At 43.0% G+C, this 14,701-nt stretch overlaps 1 protein-coding gene across 1 annotated transcript; it reads right to left on the bottom strand.

The window, feature by feature from the left end:
• Positions 1-597: 597 nt before the first annotated feature.
• FAM217A (family with sequence similarity 217 member A) lies at positions 598-7,305 on the bottom strand. Its single transcript, XM_008693055.2, has 6 exons — positions 7,192-7,305; positions 5,263-5,347; positions 5,085-5,098; positions 4,408-4,482; positions 4,255-4,322; positions 598-1,816 (listed from the first exon to the last, which is right to left on the bottom strand). Exons 1-6 carry the CDS (start codon positions 7,303-7,305, stop codon positions 598-600), a joined length of 1,575 nt encoding a protein of 524 aa, XP_008691277.2.
• Positions 7,306-14,701: the final 7,396 nt, after the last annotated feature.

Raw genomic sequence — 14,701 nt, forward strand, 5'->3', positions numbered from 1 at the left:
CAAGAGAACTGATCTCACTTTCATGGAGATGACAAAAAGGACCCAGGAAAGGAAAAATTCTTAAGATTCACTAGACGATCTGGAGGATCTTGCATATTAATTCAACAAAATCACAAGTATTTTAGCTTTGAATGGTCAAGCAAATACTCAAAAGATAGGGGAAGATGACAAAGGAGATTTTAGAGATAGTAAAGGAAAGAAAAAAAGGTACCAGAGTGGGAAGAACTAAAAAAATTAATTTGCTAACAGAGGTAATGTAGTCTTAAGACTGTAACAGAACACAAAATACACCAGCGATCGGTCGATTACAGCATTTACTGATGATGGAATTCTACTGGGAAACACAACAAAAGAATAATCTTTTGAATAGTTTACTAAGTGAAACATTCTTTTGAAACACGACATGCAAAAGATTGTCAAATACGTCAGGATGGAAACCCCTGGATTTAGATATAGACATCTCAGCAGTGCCACTCACAAGTTCCACTCCACATCACATCACATGTGTGTAATACCTGTATCTCAGCATGATGAACCGTTTCTTAGCCAAGCTTCTTGGAAATAGATTTGCTCACATTGAGATGTAGGAGACAGAAGTTATTTTTGGTCAATGGATGAACACTTATCCTTCCCTACAAAGGAAGGTGACAAGCAGTTTAACTTCTGAATATAGAATGGTTTGTTCAATTCTATGTTTTTTTGATAAGGTTTCTTTTTGGTCCTTGGTGCCTTAATGTCTTCTCTCTGATTTTCGGGAAAAGACAGAGGTATAGGTGAAACTGGTATTGGGGACCTTGGTGGCAGACATCTTGTTGAGACCATTTTAACCAACGATTGAGTTGTCTGCGAAGTAGTGGGCTTGGCTGAGAGTTCTTGGCATGGATTTAAAATGGAGCTTTTGAGGTTCCTAGTGTCATCACAAGTTGTAATCAATTGTTTGGTGGTGGATGGACTTCTTAGAGACGGTGGTCTAGAAGTCCATCCGTATGTGCTGCCAGCATTGCTCCAATTCCATTTTGAAGCGTTTTGTTCCAGCTTGCAAGATCCAGAACTGCTTTTTCTTTTTTCGCGACTTTTATCTACACAAGTTGTCTGAAGACTCAAAGAGTCTGAAAGTTTTGGCTGTCTCATTTTGGGGATAGCTTTGGAGGAAAAGGGTCGTTCAGCAGCTGCTGGAGCACAGAAGGTAGTTTGTAGTCTGGGCCTCTCTTTTTGTACAGTCATATGTTGTAATCTTTCCATTTCCAGTAAACGAGTTATCAAATGTTCGACAGAGCTTTCTGGAGGTTCCACGGTTGCTTTCCAGTTTTCAGATTTTGAGAGGGCTAATTTGTGCAGGTCCAGAGTATTGAAAGGAGAAGGGAGAAAATCAGGATATGGAAATACTTCACTTGGTTCCTCTGTGAAAGATTCCTCAACATTTTCTATTGTTTCTGGCTTTAAGTTCAGGTCCATCTTTTTAAAATAGCTAAGCAAACTATCATTTGCTTTTTCATTTTCTGATAAATCACTTTCATCTGTTAAGTTTTCTTCCACACTGCTGTTTCCATATTTCAGATTCCAATTTGGGGCAGATAACGTTTCACCATTATTGTTTTCCACAGCTGAACATAAATTAATATAAGGCTCATTTCTGTCCTTAAAAAAGTCTCCATCAGCATAGGGCCAGCAGAGACCCGATGGCATCTGTAGTCCAGGGTGAGAACCAACTTGCTTATCAACCGAAGCACTTGTCAGTGAGTGGTTCAGAGTGAAGAGCCTCATGGGATTCGTGTTTACATTAAAGCCAGTTTCCACTGCAGACTTCTTGAAATCCCTTTAAAAAAATGATTTGATTAGTGAATGGTTTGTCGACTAGAATTAAAATGCTGTTAAAGTGATAATCAATAAGCAAAATTATCAAAGACTTTCTAATGGCCTACGTGTATCTATCTGTAACAGATATATGTTCATTTCCAAATATGCTCAATTATATAAAACTATATACATTTTTTAAAGTATAGATTAGAATATTAACTGGACACCCCCTTGGGCATGCACAGGTGACTAGATCATTCTACCCACAAACGGCTAGCTGTGTCTATGAATGGCTGCTAGGTTAAAAATGGCTAATTATATCTATTTGCCTATGAATATATTGTACATGAGTGATGATGTCTGAGAAGGGGGCTCTCCAACTCAAACTGAAATTATAGTGAAACATTTATGGACCCAAGATTAGATAAAAGGAAACTGATAGAATATAATTAGGTTACTCAATAAAGCTTTCTACTTCAGCCATTGTGGTTTTAAAAAATTACGTTAACATAAAAGGAAGCAAAACAATGTTTACCAAATATTATCCCATAGTAAAAAGAAAGAAAGTATACAATTAAAAAAATTATCCCATAATAATTTTCATCCGATGGTCTTTCATTTTATGAGTAATACTTCTAGGTAGTGTATTAGAATGAAAACTGCAAAAGAGCCACGCCATAGAATACTGAGTTTATACTTTGTTTTTTTTAAAGCTTATTAGAAATACTGACATTGGAGGAGCTGAAGCATTAATTAACATATACAGTCTCATTATCTTCTTGCTTCCTTTAATGCCAGTTTACAGTAAAGAGAATGAAGTATTCTTGAAGGATTTTGAAAAATACTTTTATTTCTATAGAAAACGTAAAAAATTATTGATTTAGCTAAATATTAAACTCACTTATCTTTGTAAAACCAGGGAAAAGTCACTTTAAATCTACAATTGATAAGAGACACAATCCATGTTGTTTAGTGAAAATAGCATGGAATCTGGGGGTGAGGACCTAGGTTTGAACTCCTTTGCCACCAGTGTGCAGAATGGTAATGACAGTACCGACCTTGGGGTAGTCTGAGAAGCCAGATGATTACATGAACGTACTTTATAAAATGTTCAACACTAAATGAAAGGTATCACTTTTATTCTCTTTGCTTCTTGATGGCATACCGAGGAGAAAAATTTCAGTAATAGAATATTTCACTGATACTGGACCTCTAATACTGCAACAGACTTAGGCTTCCCCAGTATTAATAACAAATACCTATCAAACACATTATTCTGGTTAGTCCTCACAACGACCTCATAAGATAGGCACTTTCATTTTCTACCTTTTATGGGTAAGGGAACTGAGGCACAGCGTGGTTGAGGTCACACATCCAGTAAGTGGTGGGGCTGGGATTTAAACCTGCGGAGTGGCACCCCACGTTGGCAATCCCAGCCACTGCCCTCCACTGACTCAGTTTACGTTTGTTGTGTGTTAGTACGATAAAATTCAATTCATTTCCTTTGACCTCTTACCTTGAAATCCTTGTTCCCAGCGGCGTTTTCGTTGTAGTAAAAGTAGCCCTTCCTATGCCCCTCACACTGACATTCCCTTGGGACATTAGTCACTACGGTCCCTGTAGCACTTCTTGGATTCACGCCTCGAATTTCAGCATTAGGGTCAGTTTTGTCCTGAGCCTCACCGAGGTCAAGTCCTCTGACTGGGAGACGGCTATCAGTGAGCCACCCTACCGTCAAACGTGGGCACAAAACTGAGCAACTAATTCTAGTTCTGATCCAGAACTCGGGATTTCCGTGAAACAACACACTGTGTGTAGAAGTGACACGGTGTCCAATAAATGGAAACTTCACGTAGTAGTGACCTGTGTTTGTGAGAAGCGTTCCAGCCGATTCTAACACACACTAAAGTTTAAGAACCAAAACATAAGCATTTAAACCCAAGTAAGGCCTGAGAAGCAGCACACTGTTGAGCTTAAGACCATGAATCTGGTCCCACCATTCATTCATTGTAGGACTTTGGGCAAGTTACATACTTTGTCACCCTGACTCAACGTCCTCATCTGTAAAACAGGGATGCTGACAACAGTGCCTTATAAGATTGTTGTGATGGTTAAATGAATTAATATACACAAGGGACAGAAATCATTCCTACCCCATGGACTATTATTTTTCTATTACAGTTCCTTTTCCCTTTGACAAGAAGCCCAACTCTTTCCATGGAAACTCTCACTGTAAGGGCACAGGAAACTCTGAATTCTTCATATACTGATGATCTCTGTGGTATATGCCAGCCACTTCCTATTTCAGGGTGAATTTCCATAATTTCCCACAAGTGGCACACAATACTTTTTCTTCCAGTTGTTTTTTCTCCTTGTATTTCAGACGAGTTGTTAACTCATTTGTATTTAAATGTATTTCACTAATTTAGGGGCTTATGAAAATAAATATTCTCTCACCTGTTCTCCATGGTACTTCCTTCGTTAAGAGGATAACTCCATAGCTGAAATATCCCTTGTTTACTATTCTGATAACAGAAAAACCATGGACAACATTTTAGTAACTGCATGCATTAAAAAAAAAATACTTTGAATATGATGAATAAAATTCACCTGTGTTCTTTTGTGAGCGTGCTCCGACAAATTTAGTTCTAGCATCAGTTGCTGTACTGGAATTTCCAAATGGTTCTATAAAGCAGCAGAAGACTTTTAAACACAATACATCTCTATTCCCTGTTACTGTTCTAAGAATGTATAGTTCTTGTTCTAACTGAGAAATATATGGTAAAGGCATATAATACTCCCTTTTATACATACAGATATCATTTGTTTTTACTGCCTTTAGCAGGGACTAGCAAAATCGGTTACAAATACCAACAGCGTCAACAAATGAGCCTCGACTATTACTAAGATCATTTTACTAACAGTTAAGTGTTTTATATTTTGATTAAAAAAAAGTAGGTGAAAGGTTAATTTCCTCACTACTTCAAAACAAAATATTAACCATTTTAACTGCCTCAATATATCTTTTTGGCGATGACTACAAAACACAGTAGTCACTACAATGTTAATTTCCATTTCTGGTATGGTTGTATTGAAAAAATATACAATAAAATATTAACTCAATGACCAGTTTGCAGCCCTGTAGAACAGACAAGGCTTTGACTTGTTTGAAGAACTCTACAGAAATGAAATTGGAATTTTTAAAGAAAGAATTTTTTTTAATGAACGTGCATATAATTTTAAAATAACGTTTTGTGAATTATTTAAAATGAAACATTTATCCTTACCTTGTTAATTTTGCCTGAAAGAACGTATGTGGAAAAAATGACAATTAATAGTTACATAAAACTGGTTGTATTAAAAACAAGCCCCCTTTAATATGAGTGGTTATTCATATTATAAATATGAATGAACATAAATTTGCAATATTTATGAAGATAAACACACACATCTAGGATATCTTACCACCTGCTGCACTATCCTTTCCAGGTGGGAGATTTTTATTTTCGGGAGCAGGTACTTCTGAATCCAAATTCCAGTGAGACAAGTTCTAAAACAATATTTGTTTTAGGATAAACTTAACATTAAGAAAACTTTAAAAGTTCAAGTACATACTTTTTCATGTCTGTGGCTGAAGTACGAGAAAGGCACAGAGTTTCATGACCCACCCTCCTTCCTATAAGGACACAACCAGCATTTTTGAGAAGAATGCCGTGTTCTCTTATCAAACTATTATCAGCTTGGTAACACCGATTAGGAGACAGAAAGGCTTTCACAATAATTTAGAGTTTCGTTCTCATTTTGTTAAAAATAATGACACACAGGTTTTCAAAATTGATTTTAAAAATATAATAAGATATCCAGTTCAGTGTGTCCCTGGTACCCAATGGCACATTCGCCCAATTTTCTGGAGCTGAACACCAGAAGTGATAGCCTATAAAAATTCCCTAATCTTCACATCGTACTCAACACTGACCTACCCCACTACTCATTCTAGACTCCAAACATTGAAACACACTCAGGAAATATTCAAAAGCGAGCCAAAAAATGGATAGGGAAAGGTACTGATATGTACTGAGTGTGTATGTTCCAGACGTTGTGCTGAATGCTGTGGGGAAAAAATGTGGGATGCGTGCAGGAGAAGATTGTAAGAATTTATCCTGGAATAGGGAAAGTGAAGAGGTGAGGAGTTTATTTAAAAAAAAAAAAAAAAGAAGTAATTTTTTTTAAGAGCAAACTCGGTTGTTTTCTGTCTCAAAAGAGAAAATCCTTTGTAAGTTAAATTCTAAGCAGCACACAAATAAAATGTTAAGTATTATCCCCCAAACTAAAGGAGGCGCAGGGAGAATAAGCTTAAATACACTATGAGGATTTAACTGGCCCACAAGAAAAGTATGTCCTGCTGGGAAGGGTAGTTGAACATTGGAAGGTAGGCTGCAGATTATCCGTCTCTGGAGGTTAATTCCCCGCTCCCCGAGATGACACGTAATTAGGTCTAGTCTCTACGCGAGAATCACCTGGGGAGCGTTTTAAAAATGATACTTGAGGGGCGCCTGGGTGGCTCAGTCAGTTAAGCATCTGACCCTTGATTTCGGTTCAGGTCAAGATCTCAGGGCTGTGGGATCGAACCCTGGTTTGGGCTCTGCACACACTGGGGAGTCCGGTCAAGATTCTCTCTCCCTCTGGCCCTCCCCCGACTTGGGCGCGCTCTCTCTCTAAAATAAAATAAATACATCGTTAAAAAATAACACTTGAAAAAAATTACAAGATCTGACTCCGTGGGATGAAGGTAAGTCTCAGTTATTTATATTTCTAAAACATCCCTGACAGATTTACCAGGCTTCTTTCAGCTCTCTGACCCTGGTCCGCTAACATACAAAATAACGTGACAGAAATCCCCTTACAGGGACATGTAAAGGCAAGCTGATGAAAACTGCAGTTGAGATCATATAATAAGATTAATATAACCAAATCTGTCGACTGGTGAGGGAGGCTATCAACTACACACGTAGTCTGCTAGATTGCAAACTCCTTACAGCTTGGGAATTGATTACGCTTTCTGATGTCCCCCCTGCCTTACCAACGTTTTCCACAGACTGTGTGTGAGAGAATAAAAGAGGTGAGCACAGCCGGAGGGAGCAAGGTCGCACCTTTCAGGAGCTCCAGTTGCAGTAAGAACCGCTTTGAGATTTGGAGAGAAGCTGGTTAATGTTTCCTTTGTTCAAAGAAAGAAAAAACTTCCCATCTGATATTCCAAATGTGCCAAGAGGAAAACTCAGTTCAACATGCTCAAAAAGAGAGAGAGCAGCAGGGATCTGGGCAGTCAGATTCAGTGCGAGTGAGGTCTTGGCCAGGGGAGACGCCCGAACACTCAAGGGAATGCATTAGCCTTACCTCATGGGAGATGTTGGACGCTCGTGGGTTGGTACCACTGTTCTCACCATTTCTTCTCCCCAGTTTGCTCCTCTGTTTCCTTAAAATCCTATATAGGTTGTGGGATAGGCACATTTATGGGTAAGGTACAACAACGATTGTTTTAAAAGCTTGAGCTTTGGCTCCTTGTCTAAAAGAGGTCCAACAAGGCTTGGAGCACAGGAGAACGGGACTGTGAGGGCAGAGGAGGGCTAACAATATGAAATCAACCAGAAACAAGGGGCAAGCCAGCCCCAAAAACCCAAACAACAACAACGACAACAACAAAAAAGCACTAAGAAAAGCAAATTGTTAAGATCTGACTGATGGAAGATTAGGAACTTAAGGTCTTTGGTGAGAACAGAGACATTATCAGACAGAAAGATGAAAAACACAAATTAGAAAAAACATGATGAATTATCTGGAATTTATAAAGCAGGGCCATAAACTCTGCTTTTCACTATTCAAAACAGGTGCTCCGTTTGAAAGCAGGGTCAACCTTACAGGCAGAGCAGGCACCCCATAGGTGTTTCAGGGACACTAAAAGGCCCAACGGGCCAAGCGCTACTTTCCACGCCAAATTATCATGGTATCTAAGCCCACTACTGTTTAAGGTAGAAGTATCAGAGAACTATCAGATAACAGGTAAAACAAGCATTGGGTTAAGGGAGGGCTATCCGGAATCACAAATGAAAACCACCTCAGGAATCAGTATATTTGCGAATCGTTTACAATGTATTGCCTCCTAGAGGGCAAAGTGTATCCCGAATAGAAAATACAGTTCAGGGAAGTTTGGAATCAGTAGGTATCGCTCCACCTGTTCTATGCCGGGCCTGGGATGCAACAATGAAGGAGGAAGGAGTTTGCTGGATAGGTGGCGCTGCCTGGGGACACCCCCGTGTGCGCCACGGAGCAGGGCGCCTGGAAAAGGCCGCCGCACCTGGAGGAGGGGCCGAGGACAAGGGAGCCTTCGGGACAAAGCGTTGGGAAAGCAGCCTCGGGGCAGGGGAGCAGGGGGGTGCAGGTGGGCGGCCCAAAGCCCGCGGACGAGCAACCCCTCCTTCCCCTCCCTCCGGGGCCCGGGCAGCTCGGGAGCGCAGGGCAGGGGGGGCTCGCGGGGGCGCCCCGGGCCCCGGCCTCTTACCCCACGGCGCCGCAGGCCCACGTGTCGTCCTCGGCGTCGTCTCCGAGGGCGCTGCCGCCCCGAGGCCCCTGCCCCTCCGCGTGCGGGGCGAACGGCTTGACGGGCGCCCCCTCGGACTCGGCCTTCCTGCAGCGGGAGGACAGGGAGGGCAGCGGGCGGCGGGCGGCCGGGAGCACGGCCTCTGCGGCGCTGGGCCGCCTGCGGGCCGCGGGGACCCAGGCCGGGCCCAGGGAGGCCAGCCTCGGCTGGGGCTGCGGCTCCGCGGGCCTCCCCCGCGGCCGGGTCGCCCGGCAACTACCATAGAGCGCGGGCGCCCCCGACGGCCTCGCGTTCCACCGGGGCCACCGGTATTCGGGGGTCGCCAGGCCGCCAGGCTCGCAGAGTGGGCCGGGCCGCCGGAGCCCGGGCCCCTGAGCCCCTCCGCGCCTCCTCAGCGGCGGCCCGGCCCACTCGGCCATCGCGGGTGCAGGGGCCGCCCGGGGGCTCCGCACGGGCAGGGGTCACGGCCGCTGGGCCTTCCCAGGCCTTCTCCCGCCCTGGCGCTGGCCCTGACCCTGACCCCGAGCCGAGAGCTCTGCGTGGCGCCCAGCGGGTCCCTGGCACCTGTTCGAATAAAGCCAGGCGCTTGGGCGTGTAGCGCGCTAGACAGAGCTAGCCGTATGCACTTGCACGGATATATGTACAGTTCTAGCTGTGCTTATAGTACCAATACTTAAATGATTAAAATGGAAGAAGGAAGTATCCCAGTGGAAAGCAAGCCCAGCTCCGGCCGTTCCAGATCAGTTATTGGTGTGACAATAAGAAGAACAAAAGCTGATTTTTTTTTCTATCTGGGATACATGTAGATGATAGGAGGCCAATTTTGCCCTCCAAATGCCTATCTCTTACTTCAGTTCCCTGAAATAAGTGTGTGGGGTGGGAGGGGAAGGAATATATATACACATATATAATATGGATATATTATTATATACACATTATTATGTACATACATATATAACATAAGTAAATAGGTTTTATGACTGATATATGTGTATAAGTAAGTAAACGAATACTAAAAATGTCAGAGATATTCTTTATAATAAAGGGTGGCTCAGTCGGCTAAGCATTTGCCTTCGGCTCAGGTCATGATCCCAGGGTCCTGCATGAGGCTCCTTGCTCATTGGGGAGCCTGCTTCTCCCTCTGCCTGCAACTCCCCCTGCTTGTGCTGTCTCTTTGACAAATAAAATCGTTTAAAAAAACTGTGCTAGGCACATAGTAGGAGCACAGTAAATATAGGAGAATGATTATAAGATTAGCATAGGCCTCCTTGGAGGTCTCCCTCCTAGGCGCTCTCCTCATTCAGATTGTTTTCCATTCTCCTGATAAAAAACACAGGTCTGCTCTAATGCCCTCCTATTCCCAAAGAAGGAGCCAGGCTTTAAGTGTCTGCGTATCATTTTCAGTGCCTGTATGTCCAACGCCTCAGATATTTTGCAATTTTTCTAAACACTCTGTCTCCTCCAGGACATACATCATTTTTCTTTTCCTATAATAGCTCCTCCTTTTTTTCCTCCCTCCTCCTTTTACCCACCTAGTTAAGTCCTATCCATACAAATCTAGCTCACAAATCATCTTCTCTGACCCCTCAAAGAAGAATAAATTGCTACCTCTTCCAAGATCCCTCAGTCAGGTTATTATTATGTACTTGATTACAATTCCCTTCTCACGGCTACCTTATAATGATTCATTTACACTATCTCACTATCTTTTCCAATACCTTCAAGGCAAGACCTGGCCTTATTCTATCTGGTCTGGCACCTGGCATATAGTAGGCACTCAATAAATGTTTGAATTAATTACTCCAATAAATAACACATGCTAGAAATAACATTTGCTATGATATGGTTACCATGTGGCAGGCACAACGCTGAACATTTTATAGAGATTAACCAATATTATACTTTGAACCACACAATGAAGTTGGTCCTACTAGTTATTCCTATTTTATAAATGAGCACCCTGAGCCTTCAATATATTATTTTCCCAACTTACAGTTACTTGAAAAATAGGGAATTGGGTAAATATGGGGGGTTCACGTACTCCCAGCTAACACTTTCTACAAGTGTATGTAGCTGGGAAATTTTTTCCCTGTCCTCTGGATAGGAGACAGAAGTGACATGTGTATATGTGTATGCGAGCATGTCTTATTTAGCGCCCGCACCTCCCACCTTCCTCGCTTTATGCTGGTTTCTGCGTTTTCCTTTTGTTTCAGAACAGGGACTGATCCCTGATCCCTTAAAGCCCCTCTGAGATTTGTCATCCATAAACACATCCTCTAAGATTTTCTCTCTCTCTTTTTTTTCCTTGACAGAACATATTCCTAAAAAACCTTCTTTATCAATTTGACTCTTCTCCTTTTCTCTGGAGACTTTCTGAATGCTTTCACATCAGCATAAAAATCACGCCCCCCCCCATCACTTGTCGAATTTAAAGTTGTTAGTATTGCAGGTTTAAAACTATAGTGACAGCCTAGTCCCTGTAGAGAGTTCGACAAGAGAGCACGCAGACTAGGCGGTGGGGAGACAAGGCTGAGAGAGAGGAAAAGTAAGCGTGAGATGGTGTGGTCGTGGGAAATACAAGGGCAACAAGGAAGAGAATCATACCTGCTCCAAGCCTCTGAGTCTGGGTTGGTCGTCATCCAGCCTTGAGGGGAGCCATTGGACAGGGAGCTGTTCTCCATAGTAGCTCGGGGGCAACTCTAATATCAGTCCTTAGCCCAACAGACCCCACCTTCGTGTCAGGCCACCCCAAGACCCCTCTGGGAATTCAGCTTTTAGAGGTAGCATCAGGCTTGTCTTACTTTAAATCTGTACCCCTTTAGCTAACCCAGTGAGGTAAGGTGAGGTAGATGTCCTGTCTCGTGGCATTTAACAAGCTCTTACATCCTTTACCACGAGGTGGTCTGAATTGGTGGAAAGAAGGAAAGCCTTGGGCCAGTCCCTTGGTAGGTAAGCGTGCCTGCTGCTCACCTCAGTTTCCCCTACTCTGAGAGAGGTGACAATGTGGGCCCACAGGAGACTCTTTTGGAAAGCACCTGATAGACATTCCTTTTTGTACCCCAAGGTGATGCAAAGAAATGTCATGACGACCGCACTTAGCTTCTAATTAACCTTCGGGGAAATCCTTCTATTTTGGTCCATCTCTTTCAAAACCTTTCGTATTTTTATATTATCCGCGCGTTTGCCTCCGCTTCCCTTTTTTGTCCCTTCTGTGTTATCAACGTCACGGCTGGCTATTTACTGCAATGGAATCTTGTTCAGTGTAATTATGTAAAGATTTTCAGAAGGTCAAGGCCATATTTTCTAATTAATAACATGCATTTTTGTTCTCAAGTAAATAAGATGTTATTCAGTGGGAAACATTTCAGTCCGGTTCTGGGCGGTTTGTACTTCCTGTGTGGTTAGATAACTAGTCCTGGGCCTCCTCTGCCTCCAGCTTTTCTTTTCTCTCTCACTCGTGACCGATTACATTTATTGTAATTGTAATTAGGACTCCATTTCTGTGAGCATTTACCGGAAATGTCCTAACTTTCTTGGGTGTGTACAATTTTTTTTTAGGAAATATGTTTAAAAATATTTTTTTTAGTTAGAAGTTGTGTTTCTCTTTGAAAAATTAACCTTGAACACTGTGCTCCCTTGTTTGGGAGACTCCCATTTTGTTGCAAAAATGTAACAAATCTTGTTTAAAATCTATTCATTCCTAGAAGGAACGTGATAGCCCTGGCTAGGAATATCTTTCCAAAAGAGAAACAGACGCATCAGCAAATTCTATACCTGGAGAAGTTGCAGCCAATCGTTTCGGATAAATTCTCAACCGTATACGTCCACCTCTATCTAGATTTTTCTGCAGGGCTTGATGCCTGCAGTTGGAATAGCTTTATGGCTTCCTGTCCTTCATACGCCTACGCTCCACAGTCGTGTTTTCTTAGCCTTCCATCACCAAAGTATTTGGAAGTTTTAAGTTGCAGGATCAGGACTTACTTTCTGGTGCCAGGAAAGGTGTGGCCTGGGTCCTCCTTCTGGCGGCCGGAACCCTCCCACCTCATCTGCTTTGAACGGAACACTCTCTTCAGAACGCTTTCTTTAAGGAACTTGGAGATGATCTTTTCCCTTTGAACATTACTGAATACTTTGCCTTCTGAAACCCAGCTGGTCTTGTCACAGCCACCGTGGCAGAGGGGAAGGGGAAGGTGTTCGGGAGACACGACAGCCCTCTTTGGAACAAAAAAAGGAATTGCCGTTTACCTAAAAGTCGTGAATAAGAGATCAGCCTGACTAGAAAAACAACCCCGCGTCCTGCAGGTGCTATGCCGTGGGATCAATTTAGCTAATAACACAGAGCTCCTGCCGGAGCCGCGTGGCTGGCCCCTCCTAGCAACTCCCTGTCGCAATAAGAAAGGGAGCGCGGGCTTAGGAGGATTCTCTCTCGTCTTTTCTTTGAGAAAATAACAATATATTACCACTGTGCTTGTGGAACTGTAAATGTATTGATCATGCAAGAACAGAATTGGAAATAAGCTGAATTCCAAACAAGATAGAAACTAGAAGGCTCTGTTTTGTGAGAGCACATCATTAGTAGGCTGAGACCTGACCAAGGTCTCACAGCTAGTTAGCAGCAGGGGGTCGCCAGCGTCCGAGGGCCAACGCTGGTCCTGAACGGTGTTTTTCCCACTGCAGCACGATTAGAGAGAACATGAAGGAGATGGATTCCTTGGAGACGTCTTATCCATTGCAAAAGACATTTATCCATGAGATAGTTGATTTACAAATAAAATATAATTGTGGCCTACTTCTGATTTCAGCCAAGGTCAATAAACCAGGTAACTAGAAACATTCCATCAGTTGCTACTTAGATGATTAAGAACATACGGTGGGGATGAAAGGCACAGTATAGGGAATATAGTCAATGGTATTGTAATAGCATTATATATATATATATCTTATATATATATCAGTTTATATATATATGTATTGATACGTCTCTCTCTCTATATATATATCAATTTACATGCAGTGTAAAAAATCAATTTAAATGTATCACTTCCTTGGCCTGTTGAATGGCTTAAAACATGGTTTGTTCTTTTCGATTTATATAAATATTTAGAGTAACACACTCAAGTTTGCTTGGAAGAAAGAAGTCACCGTCTATCAACATATTCTACCCCCCTCACTTCCACCAGTTCCCTTCTCTTTCTAAAAACATCCATGACATGATGAGACTCACATTCTATTCAAGCAGTTCTGATTCTATAACATTTTAAATACGTTTAAAGTATACCTTTTTGTGTATTTTTAAAAGTCTTACCTTTTAAGCTTGCAAATGGAAAATGAACTTGAAAGTTACGGAGTGAAAGTTGGTATCTTCTGCTCTGGGTGCTAATGTAGCCTACAGTATAATCCTGAAGTTTTTATACTCTTGGCCAGGGGTTTTTTAAGTTTGGTAAAAAGCTGGCAAACACTCCCAGCTGTGCCCTGGCATGCCTGGCGCCCATTCCCAGCCAGCTCTTGGGACAGAGCGATGACGGTGACCCTGGCTCCTTGGGTGGAGCATGCTGAAGAAGTAGCTAGAACAACCCTGATTATTTGCATGTTTGCCCCAAATCTGGGAGTAGCTCTCGGCACCTTCTATCTTGCTCAGGGCTGTGCCGTCGAGTGTGGCGGCTTAAGATGATTGAGTACTTCTGCTCGGGGTCCACCGTGAAGAATGGCTTCGGCCAGTGGAGCTGGAAGTGAGCATTTTGTTTTCCTTGTCGGATTGGATAAGAGAATAAGGACCAGGTCGGCTTCTTACCTGTGTTAATCTGGACATTTCCTCAGTTTGGAACGATGGAGCTCTTTCCTCGGTTCTGCTCGAGAACTGTGTTGATGTAACCGCTCTCCCTCAGGGCCCTGGTGGCCTTGATGACATGCGCCCAGGGAGCATGGCCTGTGCGGAGTGCCAGGCGAGGAACAGCGCCGGAGGCGTGCGCACTGGCTTCCCCTCTTCCCTTCGGGAAAGCACCCTGTTTTCGTCAGGTACGGCTCATGTTCAGACAGGAAACCGGAGTTTCTGCCTGAAATCCCTGTAAGACTTGGCAAGGTGTTTTGGACTGGCTGATTTCCTCTGGTTTGAAGGTAGGCTGAGCACTCAGGGTTCCAGGCGAAGGTCCGGGCCATTGTGACTCTCAGAACGCTAAGCGATCAGAGAGCAGAAAAGGGGTTCCATGGCATCTCCTCAGAGATGGAGAAAAGCATGGAGGAAGAGCAACCGGGAGGGGCTTCAGCCTCCCAATTCTTTGTTCGTTCTTCTCTCTAACTCAGCGGGTCGTC

Source organism: Ursus maritimus, unplaced genomic scaffold (genome assembly GCF_017311325.1).
Source record: "Ursus maritimus isolate PB19 unplaced genomic scaffold, ASM1731132v1 scaffold_30, whole genome shotgun sequence".
NCBI classification, from domain to species: domain Eukaryota; kingdom Metazoa; phylum Chordata; class Mammalia; order Carnivora; family Ursidae; genus Ursus; species Ursus maritimus.

Bases quoted from the DNA above. Each gene is read 5' to 3' on its own strand.
- FAM217A (XM_008693055.2), bottom strand. From the start codon at position 7,305: ATGTGCCTATCCCACAACCTATATAGGATTTTAAGGAAACAGAGGAGC. The intron at 4,323-4,407 runs GTGAATTTTATT...TTCTGTTATCAG, and splicing joins ACGCTCACAAAAGAACACAG to AATAGTAAACAAGGGATATT. The intron at 1,817-4,254 runs GTGAGAGAATAT...ATTTTTTTAAAG, and splicing joins GGAAGTACCATGGAGAACAG to GGATTTCAAGAAGTCTGCAG.